This window comes from Grus americana, chromosome 31, assembly GCF_028858705.1.
Source record: "Grus americana isolate bGruAme1 chromosome 31, bGruAme1.mat, whole genome shotgun sequence".
NCBI classification, from domain to species: Eukaryota; Metazoa; Chordata; class Aves; order Gruiformes; family Gruidae; genus Grus; species Grus americana.
The window spans coordinates 62,325-75,395 of NC_072882.1; the positions used below are offsets into that span (position 1 = coordinate 62,325).

The 13,071-nt window shown below is 61.0% G+C and overlaps 1 protein-coding gene across 1 annotated transcript; it reads right to left on the bottom strand.

Annotated features, from left to right (window-relative positions):
- Positions 1–5,279: 5,279 nt before the first annotated feature.
- Positions 5,280–7,318, bottom strand: LOC129198141 (inhibin beta E chain-like). The gene is made up of 2 exons (XM_054807229.1): positions 7,007–7,318; positions 5,280–6,170 (listed from the first exon to the last, which is right to left on the bottom strand). Exons 1-2 carry the CDS (start codon positions 7,293–7,295, stop codon positions 5,410–5,412), a joined length of 1,050 nt encoding a protein of 349 aa, XP_054663204.1. The 5' UTR covers positions 7,296–7,318; the 3' UTR covers positions 5,280–5,409.
- Between the last annotated feature and the right edge of the window lie 5,753 nt (positions 7,319–13,071).

Sequence of the window (13,071 nt, forward strand, 5' to 3'; positions counted from 1 at the left end):
GAGCAGGGTAGTCCCCTGGCCCCTCGGGGGGCTGAGGAGGGTGCAGGCCTGGGGGGCTGTTATGGTTCCTGTCTGGGGGTGCACAGGGTTCAACAAGCAGGGGCTCTTCCTCCAGCCAGGGACATGCATCCATCTTCACCCACTTTGTGAGGCCAGAGCTGGGTCGCTCCCGGGCCTGTAGCACCCACGTGCTCCCCTGCCCAGCAAGATTGTCCCAGAGCAACAGGGCAGCCAGACAGAGGTGGGGACCAGGTCTTCCTCCCTGGGTCTCCCAAAGGCAGCTGCACCTCACGTGCCTACCCGAAGAACCAGAGGGGCTGTGTACAGACCATGTCCCTAAGGTGGCCTTGCCTCCGGTGGGCATGCTCTACAGCCTCTTCCTTCCCCTTGAGCTAGCCCTCTTATCCTTGCAGGTGATTCCATTCAGCTGCTTAAGGAGATGAGCCCCCCCATTCCCACCTGGAAATCCTCCTGCCTCCCCATCCTGCAAGCTGCTGAGATGTCCAGCAATCCTCCCAGGGCTGCGCCGATGGGTCCCCTGGGTGCCTCCTGTTCAGCCACAATGTCTGTGGCTCAAAAAGCCTTCTCCCACCCCAAAAGCTCCCCTGGCTGCTTGCCCCATGACTCATAGCCCGACTGCTGTCCCAGCAGTTCTCTCACCTGCATCCCAGTGTGGTACCAGTGCCTGCAGTTCAGCCTCCGACTCACCACCTAGATGTTTCTCCACTGCATCAACTGTTCCAGGGCTACCAAGTGGTGGAGGGGGTGAGGATAACACACACTGCAGGGCCTGAGACTACCTCAAAGGCCTGACAGCAATTGTTATTGACATACAGCCTGATGCCCCTCAGCTGCCACCACAGCTGTACATCCCCGTGGGGGCAAAGTCAAGTCCCATCTCCTGTTTGTGTCACTGTACAGAATGCAAGCAGAGTGCCGGGGCTGAAGCAGCTCAGGAAGCAGATTGCAGAACATTCTGCTCCCTTTCCCAAATGGGTCCTATGCCCCAAACAGCCTGCACAGCCAGCCCCATTTCCTTGAAACGGCCTAGCCTTGGCCAGCTCACAGGGTCTGCAGGTAGCGAGGTCCTGTCACGTGCAAAGGGAAAGCAGGGCAACATTGGTACCTGCACTGAGACAGACGGGAGAGAATGTGGCTGTCTGAGCAAGCGGGAAACGGGGCCTGAGAGCTCCAGGGACTGGGGGTGGGGGGTGCAGGAGGAAATTGATTTCTCACCCGGCAGCACTGCTTTTCGTCGTTGTTTGTTTTTACAATGAAGGTCAGTCCCCTCCTGTGCCACCATGACTAAATGTAGGGGAAGAGCCAGGCTGGCCCTGGGTGCAAGCAGCTATTTCAGGGAAAGTGGCCTTTGCCCACCTGTCCGTAGCCAGAACGTGACAGCGTGTGTCAATGCCAGCAGGGCACAGCAGGGAGGCAAGATGACCTCCCCAAGACCTGCTTAGGCCTGGGGACCCTGGTCCTTCCTGCAGCTCTGCCCTCACTCTATTTTCCCTAGTCCTCGCTCCCTGACTGCTGGGAAAGTGAGTCCAAAGCCACGAACGCCCTGCCTGGGCAGCCCCCCCCTCCGGGACCTCTGGGCCCAAGATTGGCATTGCAGAGCCTTGCAGCCCAGAGAAGACAAGGCAGCGGGACCACCAGGGCTGGAGTGGGGCTGGACCAGGAGCGGGGCTTAGCAAAGGGCTGTTCCCGGGGTTTCCTGCAGGAGGAGAGCCTGCTCGGAGGGAGCATGTGCCCCACTTTGTGCATGCTCAGCTCCCCAGGTGACCCCAGACACATTTTCGTAGGGTCACGAGCATTCTCATCCTGCCCCAGTGCTCAGCTGCTCCCAGCTCCTGCCAGCTCCATCCTGCTCGCTGGGAGGATGCTGCCCGTGTCTAGCATGAGCCTGAAAGATGATGGGAGCTGTACCGCACACCGAGCCTGACCTCCAAGCCTCTTAGCAGGATTACCCCCGCGGTGGGCACTCTGCCTTCCTCAGCATTAGCCTGTCCTCCCAGTGCCCCTGCGTGTCATCACGCACCACAGTGCATCACAGGAGTAGCTTTACGGCATGACCCACGCCACAGCTCTGGGAAACACCCTCTCCACTGACCGCATGGGACCCCCAGAGCAGAGGGACAACATGGGGAGTACAGTATGAGAGAGATTTCCGGCAACACCTCAGCTCCCAGCGATGGCCTGCAAAAGACTGCTCCCTGCCTCAGTTTCCCTCCCCATTGTCCTAGCCTGAGATCAGTTCCTTTCCCTGCCAGCCACTCCCAACACAGCAAGGGGCGAGGGGGGTTATCTCTGCTCCCCAGGGAGGCCCCAGTACACAGGGGAGGTGGCAATGCCTGAACAGCCACACACACACACACAAAAGGGGAGAACAGCTAGCCATGTCCCGGGGTGCCCCCAGACAGCTGCAGTGGATCCAGTCCCACAGCATCAGCCCAAAGGTGGTGGGTGCAGGTGAAAAGGGTTGCCTGCATTCCCCTTTTGTAATAGGCATAAGCAGCTCAGCAGATTTACTCCTCAGCTGAGTGTGACCCCGGCTAAGCTGCCAGGAAAAGCTCGCCTGGGCACGGGGCACTGTACAGGGCCAGCTGTGCTGCCCACACTGCCACGGCCTGTCCAGGCTTCCCTCCTGGGGTCTGGGGCCTTGCCCCGAGACCACCCACCTCTTCCCAAGGGGCCATCTGCATGGCCAGACAGGTCCAAGTCCCTTTTGCCACCAGCTTTGAGCCCCGTGGGTGGAAACAACACTCAGGCAGCTGCCCCCCCAGCAGCCCTCAACTCCCAGACCCCACCCCTGCCACATCCCCCACCCCACAGTTAATCTTGGCCTCCTGTTTAGGAAAGTTAAAGCGGCTCAGAGCAGGACCAGATGATCACCGAGATTAAAGACTTAACGGTACCACTGCAGCCAGTTCAGCATCTTGGCTCTGGGCTGGTGGGTCAGCGTGTCAGTGTGTCAGTGAGTCAGCACACCATGCACACGCATGTGGACAACCTCCCCCCACACGCATGGAAACACACATTCACTGCGGCAGGGAAGATGCTGTGTTGCTGGCAAAGGAAACCATGATATCTGACATTTTTGTGGGAAGTCTCCCTGTCTGCTCTCCCCTCCAAGTTGCACTGGTTAGAGCAAGAGTGCTGATACGGGGAGGGAGCAGGGAGACTGTAAAGACACTGCACACATACCCGAAATCCATGCCTGCAATTCTCGGCACGTGGATGGCAGCACGTGCTCCTGGGGGCACAGACACCGATAAGGTGCCCCATTGTGTCAGCAACACACGTGCTGGGGCTATGTGAGTGCCCAGAAGGCTGAGGAATCCTGCAGGTGCAGTTGGCTTTTCTCCACCAGCGGAGATATTTTGGGGAGCATGGGTGATATCCCTGCAGCCTGGGGGGGTGCCCACTGCAGCCGGCTGATGAAAGCTGCCCTTTGTCCACTTGCAGGGTGCAGCACAGGGCCAAGCTGGGAAAGCAAGTGGGTTTGTCCCCAGATAAAACGGCCCCAAACTGAGCTTTGAGCAGGCGCTTGCACAACAAGGACCCAGGCAGCCATGTGGGATCCCAGAGGGATGAGCAGGGGGCATTGCCTCCCACTCCAGAAGCATTCCACCCCAAATTACACAGGAGACTCCCCATCACCCACCAGCTTGGGCATTGCCAGATTCTCTGACTGGCTGCCGTGGGGTTGAGACTGGGGGTCACTGGATGGTATGAGAGGGGATTGGGGAAGGTTAGCGAGACACGGGTAGGGTACAATCTCTAGTATTCGCGGTGGGGGCACAGGATTTGGCAGTGGGCTGTGGTTCACTGTTTGAGGTCACCCCCCTGGGATCAGAGTCTCCAGCACCGTGGTATTCTGAGCTCCATTGGGGAACTGATCCAGGTGGAGAACAGCATCAGGTTGGGCTATGCCTCCCAGTAGTACCTGCCCTGCTGGGAAACAGCTTCTTTGATGCTCACATTACAGGCCAGCCCCCTCCAGCCCCCAGTGAGGTGGTACCCAGTCCCCAGCCCCTGCCCTATCCCTGGGTCCCTCATCCACAGCGAAGAGCCCTCTGCATAGCTGGGCTCACACAGGCTCTCAGTGTGCAACACCCCATGGCACCCAGGGAGCCCCAGAAGCATCACAGTTCCCCTCACCCCCCAAGCACAGCAGTGCTGCCCACAGCTGCTAACAGCTTGCTGCTCCAGCCCCAGAGCCTAGCATCCTCCCAGCCTCAGGCTTCTGGGCCAGGAGAAGGACCTTCACACCAAGCAGGACCATTTCCCCCACCCCATTTACGCAGGAGGTGCCAGGAGAAAGCAGTCAGAGCCTGGATGTTGCATTTCCACCCATTTATTGGGGAAGCCGCACCAAAGTATTAAAATAAATTAGAAGCACAGGCCACATGGGTCCATTGCATACATGAGTATCAGGAAGGCAAAGGCAGAGTGGGATCTTCAGTAGAGAGGTGGGTAGACAGGATAGAGCACCAGAGAGTCCAAACAGCTGCAGAAACCTCTACCGTAAAAGTAGTAATAGCTGCAAAAGTAGAGGTACCAAAAAAAAAATCTGTACCTTTAGTATGGTCTGAAAGGCAGAGTCAGACCTCCTTGTAAGGAGGCACTGGGCTGGAAGATACTTGACTGGTGGGGTGGGCAGCAGGGAAGAAAAGCACAAAACCCAGGGAAATTAAAGGGGAAATACACAGGACCTGGCCAGGAAACAAGGCCATCCTTCAAGGCTTCCTCGGAACAGAGGATTGTATCTAGTCATTGCAGTTTTGGAGTTCTTCACAAAGTCATACCCTTCATCCTCATCTTCCAAGCCTGTTATTTATGCCTCATTCCACCTGTCCCCACCAACAGGCCCAAATTTGATGCAGGAAGACTTGTTGCAGTAGGGGAGAAAAGCAGGACTGCCTCTTGTCCTCCAGTTTCCCACTTACAGGAAACAGACCCGTTCCCACATCCCATTCTGCTCTCAAGAAAGCCGAGTCCCAAAATGCCACCAGACGCTCTGAATGTGAACAAAGCAGGGCCCCCTCACCCCACACACAGAGGGGAACAGCCACCAGAAATGTGAGATCAGCTCAGGACCAGAAGGATACTGCCAGTCCAGAGTCACCAGCCACCCACAGCTCAGATTTGGGCAGTCCGCTGTGGCCTTGGCTCTGTCCCACATCCCCAGAGACCCCTGCTCCAGGTGCTCTCTGGAGAGAACCCCTGCTCCCTCTGGTGAGATCCTCTCCCTCCCGCCCGCCCTCCCTCCCAACCTTTCCAAAGGGGTCCATTGCACCACAATCTGACTCTAACTCAAGGGAGCTCTCCAGCTCTTCCCTCTCTGCCACCAGAGAGACAGAAGGGGGGAGGAGAAGGGGGGTACCCATCAGGGCTCCCCCAACCCTAGCTACAGCCACAGGCATCAACAATCATGTCAGGGATGTCAGTCTTGACAATGTTGCTGTTGCGATCGAAGTAGAGGACGGAGAGTGGCCGGTGTCGCGTGGGCACACAGCAAGAGTGCCCCGATGCCTGGATGTTGTTTGCTTTGACGAGGTTGAAGACGGCTGTGTGGAAAGAAGAGGCCATCCCAGGGCTGCCTGCCACATGTAGAGGGCACTGGCCCACACAGTAGTTTATCTGGTAGCCCTCAGGCTTAATGATCCAGTCGTTCCAACCGATGTCTCTGAAATCCACGTAGTAGTCCTTGCGGCAGCAAAGGTTGGAGTTCTGGCTGCAGCGGAGGCTGCGCTTGGCCACGTGGTGTCCTGGCTCCCGCACCTTTGCCTCGGCCACCAAGAAGGGCTGGTGGGACCGGCTGGCATTGACTATCGCTGTGATATCACCCCTGTCCCCACGGCTTTCCAGTTCCAGCCGCAGGGTCCTGCGCTCTCCCCCAAAGAAACTCTGCAGGGCAGGCATGAGGGTGAAGGCACGCCAGCCGCTGCCCTTAGCACTCAGTCGCCTCTCACTCAGCAACGTGCGATTGCCTCCCACCAAATCACCCTCCCCACCAGCGAGGAAGATTCTCAGGGTGAGGCTGGCTACCGGGTCTCGGGGAACTCGAAGGTAGAGCCAAAGCTGAGCCTGCAGGATGTGAACGTCCTGGTCTTGTGTACGGCTGAACTGGAACTGCAGCCCCAAGCCAGAGGGAGATGTGGGCTCTGATGGGAGAAAGGGATGAGGAGGTGAGTGCTGCAGGATGCTAGGGAAAGTAAGGCTGCACCACCATCCTGCACATCAAGGCCAATCTCTCTCAGCTTTTTCTCAGGAAAAACCTGCAGACTTCCCTCCACAGGGCCCTCAGTCCGTCCCCCTCCCTTCCTTGGAAATGCAACCTGGAGGGGGCTTGGAACGGGGGACTGTCCCACCCTGCCTGGCAGAATGGGCACAGAAGGGGGTATGGGGCACCTGTTCTCACCTGGTGCTTTCCCTTTCCTGCACAGTGCAAGGCTGGAGAGTGTTTTCAGCCTCCCCACCCCCACCGCCCACCCCAAGTTGTCCTCACAGCTCCCAAGTCCAGCTACTGGGAGTACCAGGCACCCTGGGTTGCCCCCATTCTTCAGGAAGGGGACAGGATTTGCAACACTTCAGGTGTAGGGTCCCAAGTGGCCAATGCAGGAGCAAAAGAGGGGCCATCTCTCTTTCTCCCAGGCTGAGCCCTCCTGCATCAGCAGCACGAGGAGGTCACCCGTACACAGCAGGTGCATTAACCAACAATTTAATCACAGCCTGCAGAGCTGCAGGCACCCTCATCCAGCTGCAAGGAGGCAGGCGGCCAGGACTCTGGCCCCAGTGGTGCTGCAGCACCCCGAGGTTCAGGGGCTGCACATCCTTGCGGGTCCCCACCAGCCCAGGGCAGGGAAACCCTGCCCCAGGGTCTCCTGCAGTCTGGCTCCGGGCACAGCCCAGCTCACCCAGGCCCTGTCGAGGGCCCTTGGGGGCCACGTGGGCGACCACGGGGGTCGTGCCCCGCTGCCCACGGGCCCCACACACCCACCTGGCTCTGCAAAGCTGATGATCTCGTAGCCCCGCTCATCGTCGTCGGGGCCCCGGCGGGCACCACCCGCCTGCAGCCGCCGCAGGGCGCGGGCCACGGCCGCGCGGGGCACGGCGTGGGCGAGTCTCGGCCGCTCGCGGAGTCGCAGCTTCTCCAGCAGCTGCCGCTTGGCCGCCTCCTCCAGCAGCCGCCGCTCCGCACCCGCTGCACACGACGGGCAGCGCGGCTCCGCCGCCGCGCACAGCACCGCCGCCAGCAGCAGCCACGGGCCCACGCCTCGCGCCGCCATCGGCACCGACGGGACGGACCGGGCCGGCACCGGGAGTGGCGCGGTGCGGCCCGCCCGCTTTGGGCACCTGCGGCCGGGGGCGGGCCCGGCGCCCCCCCGCCATTGGCCGGCTCACCTGCCTGTCCCGTCCCGTCGGGCCGCGGCCGGGGCGGGGGATTACCGGGATTAGCCCCCCCCCCCCCGCGCGGCGGGGGCGGGTGACGGACGGCGCCCCGCTGTCCTGGGGGAAGGGACTCCGCGAGCACTGGGGCGCTGTCCCCCGCACTCCGCTCGGTGTGAGGCCGTTGGGGTTCCCGCAGGAGGGGCCCCCCGGCCAGAGACAGGCATCGAGGGGGACGGAGCACCTGTCTCTGGCCCCGGCCCGGCCCGCGGAGGGCACCGCGGGGGAGGCACATGGGAGGCTGCATGGGGGGCTTCACACGAGTGTGTGCAAATAGCGGTACGTGCAGAGGTGTGTGCACAAGAGGCTTGCACACACGTGTGCACGGGGGCTCTGCCTGCCCACAGCTCACCTGAGCATCTCCCCGGGGGTGCCGAGGGAACCGGCCCGGCACCCCTGTGGGGGCAGCAGGGCGCCGAGCTCCTCTGCCTCATCCAAAACCCGCGGGAGGTGGGGGCTGGGGCGAATCTTGGCCGGGTGGAGCAGCACCCATCCTGGAACAGCCTCACCTGCCTGCCCACGGGGCCTACAGACTTGCCCCACAACCTGCGCATTGCCCCCCGGGCACCTCCTTAGCCACCCAAGCAGGGCCAGTCTCCTTTATTGCTGACAGAGGACCTGGCAGGGATCAGGGGCTGTTACCAGGATGACCCCTGCAGCTCCCTGGGGACTGTTCACATCTCTGGGCTTTGTCATTCCTACTGTGTGATGGGCTTGGGGGTTTGAGCCTGTCATTTGGACTGCCTGGTCCAGCTTCACCCTGGGACAGAGCCAGGCAGGGCCAGGGAAGGTGTATATTATGATCCCTCCTCCCCACAAATTAAAATGGATGTTTGTATGTACTGAGGACTCCTGAGGTGGCAGCCAGTGTCACATCAACCTGAAGATGTTCTTCGGATTCTTAGCCCCAGATGCTGTGCTTAGAGCAGGGCGCATGGCCTAAGCCAGGGCAGGGTTCTGTAGAAATCTCCCAAAAGTGGTGCAAGGTGCCATGCTGTTGGGGGAGTGGGAGAGACCAGCACTCTTGTGCCAGAGCAGGGAACCCACAGAGTGCAGTGGGAACCTGAAGCCCAGCCAGCCCTTCAGGCATGTCCTGTGCCCACCATGCCCTGCAGCACCGACTCCAAGGTCTTGACCACACAGAGCCCCTGCCTCTGGCCAAGCACAGAGGTGACGTGTAAACAGAGTGGGCTGTCTGGGAAAAAGCGCCCACCGGAGATGATGCAACCATAGTGCAAGGGGCAAAGTTCTCAGCTGGCTGGGCCTGCTGGCAGCTCCCAGAATAGCCCAAGAATGTCAACAGGGAGGAAAGAGTGGGCACAGCCTGGCCTGGGAGAAGAGCTCCCAAAGGTTCTGTAAGTCCCAGATGCAGGCAGCACACAGGCAGCACTGCCTGGACACCAGCAGGACTGAGCAGATGGCACTTTCATCCAGCGCAGGTGCACTGTGCATGCTCACGGTGCACACGCACTCACTTGCACAGATGCTCAGTGGTATATACACACCTGCACACTCCCTTGCAAACGCATGTTCAGTCCCCCATCCCAAATTTTTGGGTAGATGCTCCGTTTGTGGTCATGCTCACATGTGCACGGCATGCCCAGTCCCTTCCGTGTTCCCATACTGGAAGTGGAGTGTTTCCTTTCCGACTCTCAGGGCAGGTTAAATTCCCCACAGGGCAGAGCTTCTCCTGCCTTCAACCCATGGAGGGAACCAGGTCTGACATCCTCCACATGCAGCAAGCTGGAGGGAATCCCAAGCTGCACCACTGAGTGGCACAGGCCCAAGTGCCAGGCCGGGGGGGGGGTCGTTAAAACCTCTGTGTCATCCATCACCTCCCAGCAGCCACACCACAGTTTCACACATGCAGGAAAGGAAAACTGAGGCACCATGCCATGCTGAATTCCCCCTTCTCTGCCAGATCCACAGAGCCAGGATCGGGGCTATGGCACAGCGTGAAACAGAGGAGGCAAAGAGTTGTGGCAAAAAGGGTGAATTACTCTCTAAACCACCATCCTTTCCAGGCTGGGGAGCAGGGTCTGCCCAAAGGGATGAATCCTTTCGAACCTGCCAGGATCTGTCTGCACTGGCCAGCACCCCATGGCTGCCGCCATGAACCCCCATTTCACCTCCAGCTTAGCAAGAGCATCCGATCTGCCGGCCCCCCTGCACCACAGCTGCGTGCCCCCCCGTGCACTCTGGCCCACCAGATCTAGGCCAGGGGTCAGCGCGGAGCTGTGAGTGGTTCTTGCACCCATTGCATAAGTGTGTTGTTGCTTAAGCAGTTCCCAGAAAGCAAAGCCCAGGGACCAGCCTGACCAAAATACGCCCCCCAGGTCTCCCCAGGCCCAGCACTTGCTGCACACATGGCTTCTGGGCCTCCGACCTCGTGTCCGGTGGGGCAAGCGTGGCACCTGACGACCTGACCTAGAGGTGCCAATGGACTGGGCTAGGCAGGAACCCCCCCCCCAAGAGCTCATGCACCAGCACCTGAGCGTGGCTCCAGCCAGAATGCCCGTTTCTGTGCGGCTCTGCCACCGCTGTCAGCCAAGGAAGTGCCAAAGCCAGCTGTGACCCTCACCCAGGGGCCACGGCACAGGCCAGGCTCCAGCACTGAAAAGCTGGAGAGGATCTCCACAGCGCCCTCTCCCCTGGGGCAAGCGCTGGAGGCTGCAGACTGGAGGAGTAACCAGGCTGGGGGCTTGAGGGCTGCTGACAGGGCTGGCGGCACAGCGAGTGCTGGAGTAGGCGCCAAAGGCTTCTGCAGGGGCAGTGCTAAGGGGGTCAGCCCGTGCCCCCGGCCAGCACGGAGAGGGAGGCTGGGGCGAGGACTGGCAGAGGGCTAGAGGCTGGCGGGGCTGGGTAGACCGGGGTCCGGCCGTGGGAAGGGCACCAGGCCAGGGCTCACGGCCAGAAAGGGAAGGTCGCCGGCCCCGCTTCCCTCGGCGCCCGCACTCCTCACCCCGCTGCAGCGGGCCGGGTTGCCTACCCCGGCGCCCGCCAAGGGAAGAGAGGCGAGGGAGCGACCTGTCCCAGCCCCTCCGCGGCCTGGCCCGGCCCCACTGCCCCCCGGCCCGGCCCGCCGTTTCCCCGAGCCGCGGCGCCTCTCGCGGCCCACGGGCGCCGCCCGGCGTTGCGGGGAGAAGCCGCTCCCGGTCCCAGGGGCTCCGCCGGGGCCGCCCAGCTCCGCCGCGGGGCCGGGCCTGGAGAGGGGGGGCCCTTCGAGACGGCGGCCGGCAGTGGGGGACCGGCACCTCACAGCAGCCGGACCGGAGGCACCCAGTGTGGACCGCCGGGTGCTTCGCAGCCCGGGTGCTGCTGGCTGGAAACTGCCCGTGACACTGAAAATTAAAAATTAACCCTTTTCAAGGCAACAGCAGGGGCTTTCAGGAATTCCCACCCCTCCCCTGAGAGCCAGGCCCTGCCGAGGGACACCCTGGCACACCACGCTTGGACCTTTGCTTCAGGGTCTGTTGATACTGGCAAAGGCTCCTTCCAGGAGCCACTGACAGCAGCCGCACATCCCTGTCCCCTCCCGGAGCGGAGGCCGTGCGGACAGCGCCTTGTGGAGCCCTGTGTTCCCCTCTGTGTCAGATCTGGCACAGCCCAAGGGCATTGCCCGAGTGCTGGGTCGATGCTGTCTGCACGGCATCTCCCACGCTGGGCCAGGTTGGGGGGTGCTGCGGGACCAGCTCTCTGCCAGGCTTACTGGTCCCTGTGGGACCGATGCAGCGGTATCTCATGGCAGCTGGGCATGCCTGCCTAAGACACCCCCTCCAAAGACCCCTGAGTGAACAGGGGACTCCAGCAGACGTATCACAGCAGGGGGAGAGGGGACACGGCGATGCGAATGCTGCCCTCATCCCCTCTCTTTTCCCACCAGCGAAGGAGTGGATGCCCAGCGGGAAATTGCACCCTGCTACTCTCAGGTTTTCTGTTTTCCTTCCTGACGAGCCTGACTCAGTACTCTGCCTTCATGCTTGCACCAAGGTTACTTTTGCTGACAAGGGAGAAGACTTGCAAAATAAGCCAAGGCTGTGGTGAAGCCCAGATAGTCACTTTTCCATGTGCAGCTTGCTCAGGCTATAAATACACAGCTCCTGCCTGAGCCACCAGCTGTGCGGGCTGAGCAGTTCTTGGCGGGGGGGGGGGGGCTGCCCACCATGGGCTCCTGCCCTGTGCTAGCCCCATGGCAGGCAGGGAGGCAGCTATGCCTGGCTCCAGAGGATCACCCTTCCTTGGCTGCACCCTCTGCACCCTGCAGTGTTCCCCAGGTGGGAATGCCACTGTGGGATTCCTCAACCTTGGTCACCCTTGCCCCATGCTGTGAGTAGGGAAGGGGCTGTAGGCTGCAGGCTGCACCCAGGCGTCCTGTTTCCTGTGGGAGTGGGACATGCTGCATGCGTGGAGGGCCCGTGTTGTGGGACCGTGGACCCTGCTCATCTGGTGAACTTCTGACCTGAAGGCATGTTTTCGGGTGGTTGGCAAACCCCCAGGACAATGTGTTCTGCCCTAATCTCAAGCTGCCAGGGACAGGGAGGGGCCTCAGAGACCGGGACCCTTCTTGGGGGAGCTGCTGCTAACCCAGGCACCCCAAATCAGCAGGACCTTCACATCCATTGGGATGCAGCTGCCCTGTGGGGCTTGGGCTGGCCGTACCACAGCCCAGGTGACAGAAGGCAACACGGTGACGACTCATAGGCCCGGGGAGGTCTGGACCGGGAGATGCCCCCCATCCCTGTGCCTGAGGGCAGAGGCAGTGTCCCCGCAGGGCTGGCGGACAGAGCCTGCCTGTCCTGTGGTGTCCAGAGAGCACATGTGCAGCCCAGCAAAGGGCAGAGCTGGGGTTTGGGGAGCAGGTAGTGAGATGGGGCTGTTTCAGGCAAGGCACCCATGCCCCACGGAGGCTGTGCAGCAGTGACGAGCAGCCAGCCCCACTCTGCTCTGAGCCCCATGGGGAGTGGGGAAGTGCCCAGCAGGAGTGCTGCAGGGCCAAGAAGGGGAACTGGGGGCATCCCAGTCCTGCTCGAGGGCTTGCAGCACCTACAGATGCCTCAGCTCAGGGTCTCAGGCTTGTGCTGCCCTGAGCTGAGGCATCTGTACGGCCACAGGGCCCAGCCAACTGCTCCTCTGCCCCTTCGCTCCACCCCTTTCTGCCCACGCCTGCTACAGCCTGGAGAGTTCAGCACTGGCCCCAGGAAAGCTGTTTGTTCAATAAATACAAACAGTGAAAAGAGGTGTTGGGAAAAGAAGGGGAAAAAACAGAAAAAAAACCCAAACACCTAAACCCTCTTTGGGTTTGCGCAAGTGGCCTTGGGTCCCAGACAGTATTGATCCCCAAGTCTTCAGCCCTGCCTGTTCAGCAGCGGGGTCAGTGGGAACCCTTCAGGTCCGAGTCCTGGAGACACCAGGGCCTGGCAGCCTGGATCTCAGCACAGTGGCTGCTGTGACCTGATGGGGAGACGCGGGTCCCCGCTCCAGCAGGGCTCAGCGTGAGTGCCTGCCTCAGGACACATGCAACGTGGGCAAACACTGCCTCCTGCTAGTGGTTGTTCCACCCCTGCTCAAGGTGTCACAGGTTCCCTGGAACAATGTGGACCTTGGTCCTTGCTCCGG